Raw genomic sequence first — 7,960 nt, forward strand, 5'->3', positions numbered from 1 at the left:
CCCGTTGTGGAGCACAGGCTCCGGACGCGCAGGCTCAGCGGCCATGGCTCACGGGCCTAGCCACACCGCGGCATATGGGATCTTCCCGGACCGGGGCAGGGACCCGTGTCCCCTGCATCGGCAGGCGGATTCTCAACCACTGCGCCACCAGGGAAGCCCCCCCTCCAGTATTTTTAATCTAGATCAGGAGTTGCAAATTCCAATACCTGATGGGATCAGGAGAGCAACAAGTGCAAAGAATCAGCGGGGTAGTGGGATCTGTGGTCCAGCCAGAGGACATGCTCTGCTAAAGCATTCAAATGAAAAACATGCAAACCAGATAATCCCCGCCTGAGGGCTGAGTGCTGGATTCAGCAACACCTGCTCCAAGAATTTGTTCCCTCATACTTCTCACTGCTTGCTTTTTCCCTACCTACCAAGGAGCTTTCTACTTGTTTGTTTTCACTACTTCAATCTCAACCATCCTCTCCTCTGCCCACCTGATTTCCAGGAGGCTGTCTGGGACAGGATTCCCACCTGCGGGTGTCATAGTCCAGGGTAAGGCCATTGGGCCAACCCAGGTCTGTGTTGATGAGGACCTTCCGCTCAGAGCCATCCAAGTTCGCCCGTTCAATCTTGGCAATGTGGCCCCAGTCTGTCCAGAAGAGGTACCTGGGACACAACAGTGCCATCAGCAAGGCAAGGGAAGATGGCACCAGAGGTCCAGAGAATACAGGGACACCCAGATACCATTAATATATAGGCATCTTTCAAGAGCCTCTTCACCAGGCCCTTCTTCCCTGGGTCTCTTTTCTGCTGGCCAAAAACTTACCCCTTCCTGGGGAAAACGGCAATGGCCCGAGGTTCATCCAGGCTGTTGTTAATCAGCACTTTGCGGCAGGAACCATCTAGCCTCGATGCTTCAATGGTATTTCGGCCTGTATCTGTCCAATACAGATTCCTGGCCACCCAGTCCACTGCCAGCCCATCGGTGGTCTTCAGCCCACGCCCGATCACCGTCTCCATGTTGCTGCCATTCAGATCTGCTCGCCTTGGGGAACAGCCCAGGGTTGGATGACTGACCAGATCAGCAATAGGCTGATACCCCTTTCATCCATGTTCCCATAATTGGATTCCCACTACACTGTAAGCTCCATAGGGGCAGGGACCAAGTATTTATAAGTACATTCCTCAGCATCTAGCACAGTAGGTATTCAAAATATCTGCCAAATTGAATAAATTACTGGGAGGACAGAGTGTTTCCTGCTGTAAGTAGGGGGCATTTGGGCCCATGTCTTGCCAAAAGACAGGTTAATAAACCCCATACACCTTAAGGAGGAGACAAGGATTCCTAGATAGTGATTATGAGAAAGGGCAGATTTTTCCAAAATCTACCGTGCATTTTTATAGCAGTCCTACACCAGGGAATTCAACCTCAGGATGGGGGGCATGTCACAGATACACGGGGGACTTTTCTAAACTACATATGCCCATGAGCTCCCAGATTCTAATACACCCCTCAGGGAGAACAAAAGGGAATGCTCCTGTTCTTCCATGTGAGAATCTCTGCCATGGTAAAACCCTCTAACTGGTGACAGGGTACCACATTCCTCAGCTGTGTCGGGGTAAATAATTGGAATAATAATAAATAAAACAAAAAATATTAAAAAACAAAACCCAACACAACCTTGTAAATAACCATAAGCCTTGGCATTTGGCCAGCGTTCCTGCATTATAATACAGATACTTGGTTTGGCTACCTGGCCAACTGATCAATGAGTCTTAGAGGATCACTGGAGCTCCTGCAGAGCCCAATGGTAGGGGTAGAAAGCTCCGGGTCCCCAGCCTGACTTTATCTGTTTGTTTTACATACTGGGCTTCTATTAATCTTTTTTTGTTTAATATTTATTTATTTATTTGGCTGCGCCGGGTCTTAGGTACGGCATGCAGGATCTTTTTTAGTTGTGGCATGCGAACTCTTAGTTGCGGCATGTGTGTGGGATCTAGTTCTCCGACCAGAGATCGAACCTGGGCCCCCTGCTCTGGGAGTGTGGAGTCTTAGCCACTGGACCACCGGGGAAGTCCCTATTAATCTTTAAAGAGGGAAATTCCCTGGCGGTCCAGTGGGCACTTCCACCACAGGGGACACAATCCCTGGTTGGGAAATCCCACAAGCCGAGAGGCGTGACCAGAAAAAAAAAATCTTGAAACACTTCATAATCTTTAAATAAACAAAAAAAAACAAAAGTTTGAAACTCTGCTGTAAGTGATAACACTATAAAGCATACAGTTCAGGGTCAGAACTCACTATCCAAGTTGCGGAATCACTTAGTCCATTCAGAGGTCAACACAGACCATAACCTCACCCATCAGAGGTCAGAAGCAGGTCTGTGTCCTCTGGAGGTTTCGGGGACACTCATACCTGATAACATCCAGGAACACATCTGTGTAATAGACCTTTCCATCCACACTGTCATAATCCAGGGAGATGACATTGTTGAGCTCGGGAACGGGCACATGCACATCTGTGTGGTCGCTGGTGTCCAGTGAGATACGCCGGATGGAGCCGCGGCTGGAGAAGAGCAGGTAGGTCTCAGGAGAGGGGTCACAGGTCTTCCCATCTCCCTTCAGCTGGATGCCAGTGGGGCAGGCACAGGAAAAGCCAGAGGGCCGAGGCAGGCAGAGGTGAGAGCAGCCACCATTTCTCGAGCTGCACTTGTTAAAACCTGAGAAAGAGAAGCACGAGTTTTGACACCCAGCCTGGAATATGGTCTGAATCTTATAAAGGCCCTAGTTTTTTGTGCCTGATTGTCTGCTATTCTATATAACAGGATTCGGTGCCGGGCAGGGAAGAGGCAAAAGGAGCAGGGGTGTCTCCAGGAGTCCTTCGAAGGTGACAGCACCCTGCTGTGGCAGTACCAGCCATACCCAGAGGGAACACAGCCTGATCCTGCAAGGGGGCTTAGGCAGGTCCCCGTCTCTCTGGTTGTAAAGGCATCTCTGTGCTCTGGATATATCTCTGATGTTGAGATACCCTCAGAAAGTCAGAGGCTCTGGCTTACAGCCCTAGGGGTCTTCTCACCCAGTGGCTGTGCCCTGTCCACAGCCTGGATGTCCATGAGGCCTGGCAGGTTGGACCTCACCAGGATGACGTTGCTGCCAGTACCCTTGTCGGCACGGTGGATGCTACGGGTCTGCCAGTCAGTCCAGTAGATATAGGAGTCGAGCAGGGTGAGGCCATATGGGTGCTGCACAGGTGACACCAGTGTGTGCCGACTGGCACCATTCAGATCAGCAGCCTCAATGCGCTGTAGGGGAAGGAGAGGGTGAGGGGTGGCTATCAGAAGACTGGGAGCCCTCGGCGGAGATCCCCAATAGGCCCCTCCCATACCCCCAGGCTTCTGCAAAGCAGCAGGAGCAGGACCCTCACCTCCGTGTGGGCATCAGCCCAGAGCAGTTGGGAGCTGGCCTTGTCCACAGTCAGTCCATTGGGCCACCCTAGGTTGTTGCTGATGAGCACGGTACGGTCTGAGCCATCCATTCCAGACCGCTCTAACTTGGCATTCTCCCCCCAGTCTGTCCAGTACATGAACCTGGGCAAGAAACAACACTAGCTGGTTATTTCCACAGTTCCTGTATACTGTGAGTACTTAACAATATGCCAAACACTGTGAAAAGTATTTACATGCACAAAAGGGAGTTGTTGCTTAATGAATACAGAATTTCAGATTTGCAAGATGAAAAAGTTCTGGAGATCTGTTTCACAATAATGTGAATATGCTTAACGCTACTGAACTGTAACACTTAGAAATGGTTAAGATGGTAAATTTAGTGTTATGTTTTTTACAATTTAAAAAAAGTACTTTCCATGCATTATCCCACTTAATCCTCACAAGGTCCACAGGCATGCATTTTCATTATCGGCTCCGTTTTAAAGGCAAGGAAGCTGAGGACCAGGGAGGTTAAATATTGGACCCAAAGTGACAGACGCAGCTAATAAATGGTGAAGAAATTTGAATCCTGGATTTCTGATTCCGAGGTTCATGCTTTTAACCTCTACACTATACTGCCACCCTGAAAGAAGTCACAAGGAAGTGGAAGTGCCCCAGAGAGGTCAGTCTCAGTGCTCCTTTGAAGCATGCTTGCTCTCCACTGCCCGCCTTCACCCCATCCTTCGCCCCAGCTGAGCCAGCCCATCCCGCAGCCTGGAGCCACAGAGCTACTCTCACCCCATCTCGTGGTACAGTACAATGGCACGGGGGCTGTCAAGGTTCTGCCACACCAACACCTTCCGCATGGACCCGTCCAGGTTGCCCACTTCAATCCGGTTGGTTCCCGTGTCTGTCCAGTACACTTTCCGGCCAATGGCATCCACTGCGAGCCCATCTGTGGTCTGCAGCCCTGAAGGAAGTCAAGACAGCACACTGGCTCCTGCCTTAAAACAGATGGGATATCTCCCCAGCTCTGTAGCCAGACAGGTGGTCCCGGGCTAGGAGCAAGGCCCACCTGTGGTGATGATGTCCTCATGCTGTGAGCCATCCAGATTGGCACGGCTGATCCTGTGCAGCGTGCTGTCTGACCAGTACACTTTTCCTGGAAAGGGAAGCCTTGGCTCAGCCTGGACTTTCACCCCGCCCCCCAAAGGAACACACACAGCTAACATGCCCTGAGACACCAGGGCATGTCAGAGAGCCCTAAACCCCTGAGCAGAGGATATCAAGGGAAATATAGAAATATCAGAGCAGGATAGCTCTTGGCAGAGATGAAGAGGAAGGCCCTCAAACCTCATGCCCTCATAACCAAAGAGAAAGTGCTATAGAGATGGGGCAGGGGTCGAGCCAGAGGGAACGGGGAGCCCCCAGGCTCTTACCAGGAGGCAAAGGTGGTGGGAAAGCAAGGGCAGCAGTTGCTATAAGGCAGGGACAGTGGGCCAGGAGAGAAGGGAGGGCCACACAGACCTTCCTGGGGATCCACTCCAATGGCAATGGTGTTCTTCATGGTAATGTTGATTGGTACCACCACATCGGCAAAATAAGGGATGTCCAAGGAGACCATGCGTATGTCTATCCTCCTGGCGAAGATGAGGAAACTGTTCATGCCTGCCCAGGTGGGGAGAGAAGGAAAGAGGACAGTCATCCTAGCACAGCCATGAAGAAGATTTGGAGTAAGGCAAACTGAAGTTCATGCCCTGTCTCCATTAGTTTCTAGTTTTGTGATCCTGGGCACATTATTTAAATTGCTTAAGCCTCACTTTCATCATCTGTAAAATGGGGACAATAACAGGGTGGCTGAAGGAATAAAAGAGATCACGTACAGAAAACCCTTAGCATTGGGTCTGATACATAGTCATAACTCTTTATTAATATCATGAAAATGAATCTCTTTGAAAGACCTTTTACCATGAAGTTTAAGAAACTTCATGTTGGGCTTCCCTGGTGGCGCAGTGGTTGAGAGTCTGCCTGCCGATGCAGGGGACGCGGGTTCTTGCCCCGGTCCGGGAGGATCCCGCATGCCGCGGAGCGGCTAGGCCCGTGAGCCGTGAGCCATGGCCGCTGAGCCTGTGCGTCCAGAGCCTGTGCTCCGCAACGGGAGAGGCCACAGCAGTGAGAGGCCCGCATACCACAAAAAAAAAAAAAAAAAAAAAAGAAACTTCATGTCAGGTGAAGGAGGGCTTTACCCACAACCTGAGAAGCACAATTCAGAGCTCCTTTCATGCTCTAATTCCCCAGGAAGTTAGGGTTCAAATGCAGCCTACCGTGCAGCAGCCCCTAGGGAGAAACCTCAACATCCATCTGGGCAGCCAGGTCCTGCTTCTGAGACCTTTCAGTTAAGGTTATACGAAGGCTGTGCTGGTTGTGTGTACTCACAAAAGTGCCATTTCCAAAGGAGGTACCATCAAATTGTAGATATCATATGTTCTAGTATTTACTATACCAATTCTGGACAGAAGGAACAAAACTGACTTGTTCTATAACCGAATCAGTATATTATGACAATTTCCCAACAGATAAAAGTAAAGTGTCTGAGAAAGGAGCATCTTTTTCTAATATGTATGAAGATACCATGAGACCTAGATGGATCCTGCTTCTAATCCTGTCTACCTGCTCCTCTGGACCCCTTCTTTTTTCTAAAAGCTTTGTCTCGCCCCTAAGCCTCTAAAAGCTTAGGTTTCTCAGACCACACCAGAGTCCACTTGCAGGGAAGAAAGAGAGCCACTGCCCCTCCCAGAGAGGCTCTATCTAGGTCTGTGATGCTTAGACCTACCTGGTGAACAGGTCTTGCCATCAGGCATCAGGTTGATGCCTGTGGGGCAGGTACAGCTGAAGGCACTTGGATTTGGGGACCGAAGACACAGGTGGCTGCAGCCGCCATTCTCCGTAGCGCATGGTGTGGACACTGGGTGGAGAGAAGTGGGTCAATGGGAAGGACCATTGCAGAGGGAAGCAGAGGAGAAGCAAGTGTGGGCCAAGGGCTGCTTACCTGGGGGTCGCCGGCGGTGGAAGACGTGGATGTCCATGAGGTTTTCCAAGTTCTCCTGCAGGGTCTCCCGGTCCAGTCCTGTCAGCCGGTCGGCACTCTGAATACTCTTGGTCTGCCAATCAGTCCAATAGATGCGCTCTCCATAGAGGGTCAGCCCAAATGGGTGGGGCAGCTGGCTTCCAATCAGTACCTGCCAGGGACCCAGCACTTGTGTCATGCCCCAGCAAGTCCTGACAGTACAGAGCAGTGGTCAAGGGCTCAGGTGAGGAGGCAGGATGCAGCTCTGCCAGTACCACCTGCTGTGTGACCTTGAGCTAGAGCTGGTTATAAAATCTGAGCCTTGGTCAGCCAATCTGTGATATGATCATGACAGTGCCTGGCTCCAAGGGTTGCGTGATGATTGTAAAAGATCATGTATTATTTACATAATCTCAAAGTGTCTCTGCACAAATTACTTATTAATTACAAAAGTAGAAATAGCAACTTTACAGTGGACACCACCTTAACTGCACAACCAAAGTTGGTATCACAATGATGGGACAAGCTGACATCTGTGGCTACTAATAAGACACATTGAAAACTCAGGACACGACTTTACTTACTGTAGTATTTCTGCCCCAAATGCATAATCTGAACTTAATCACAAGGAAACATCAGACAAACTGAGGGACATTCTACAAAATAACTGGCATTTACTCTTTAAAGATAGGAAGATCAGGAAAGACAAAGACAGGCTGAGGAAATGTTCCAGATTAAAGAGACATGATTACTAAAAACAACTATGATCTGGGATTGGATCCTGGACTAAAAAAAAAAAAAAATGAAAAAAAAAAAGCTATAAGGACATTATCGGGGCAATTGGTGGTGAAATTGAATATAGACTGTGGATAAGATAGTAATATTGTATCGATGATAAATTTCCTGATATTGATCATTATACTGTGATTATGCAAGACAATGTTCTTGTTCTTAGGAAATATGCACTGGACTATTTTGGGTTCAACGGCAGGATGTCTCCAATTTAATCTCAGATGGTTCAGAAGAATTGTGGTGTGTGTGTGTGTGTGTGTGTGTGTGTGTGTGTACAGAGAGAGAATGAGAATGATATAACAATGTGGCAAAGCACTGAGTAGAGTTCCCTGTGCTATACAGTAGGTTCACTTTGCTGTACAGCTGAAACTAACACAACATTGTAAAGCAACGATACTCCAATAAAAATTAATAAATTATCTTCAAAGTTGCTATCAAAAAAAAAAACAATGTGGGGCTTCCCTGGTGGTGCAGTGGTTAAGAATCTGCCTGCCAATGCAGGGGACACGGGTTCGAGCCCTGGCCCGGGAAGATCCCATATGCTGCAGAGCAACTAAGCCGTGCGCCACAACTACTGAGCCTGTGCTCTAGAGCCCGCAAGCCGTAACTACTGAGCCCATGTGCCACAACTACTGAAGCCCGCAGGCCTAGAGCCCGTGCTCCGCAACAAGAGAGGCCACCGCAATGAGAA

At 49.2% G+C, this 7,960-nt stretch overlaps 1 protein-coding gene across 1 annotated transcript in view; it reads right to left on the minus strand.

The window, feature by feature from the left end:
- Positions 1–7,960, minus strand: part of LRP4 (LDL receptor related protein 4) — a 58,996-nt gene that overhangs the window by 18,116 nt on the left and 32,920 nt on the right. Inside the window, exons 23-30 of the mRNA XM_028477375.2 lie at positions 4,938–5,078; positions 4,486–4,572; positions 4,209–4,380; positions 3,410–3,572; positions 3,062–3,287; positions 2,402–2,705; positions 812–1,030; positions 517–651 (exon numbers count right to left, since the gene is read on the minus strand). Coding sequence (XP_028333176.1) covers positions 517–651; positions 812–1,030; positions 2,402–2,705; positions 3,062–3,287; positions 3,410–3,572; positions 4,209–4,380; positions 4,486–4,572; positions 4,938–5,078 — 1,447 coding nt within the window. The remainder of the gene's footprint in view (positions 1–516; positions 652–811; positions 1,031–2,401; positions 2,706–3,061; positions 3,288–3,409; positions 3,573–4,208; positions 4,381–4,485; positions 4,573–4,937; positions 5,079–7,960) is intronic.

Source organism: Physeter macrocephalus, chromosome 16 (genome assembly GCF_002837175.3).
Source record: "Physeter macrocephalus isolate SW-GA chromosome 16, ASM283717v5, whole genome shotgun sequence".
In the NCBI taxonomy this organism is placed as follows: domain Eukaryota; kingdom Metazoa; phylum Chordata; class Mammalia; order Artiodactyla; family Physeteridae; genus Physeter; species Physeter macrocephalus.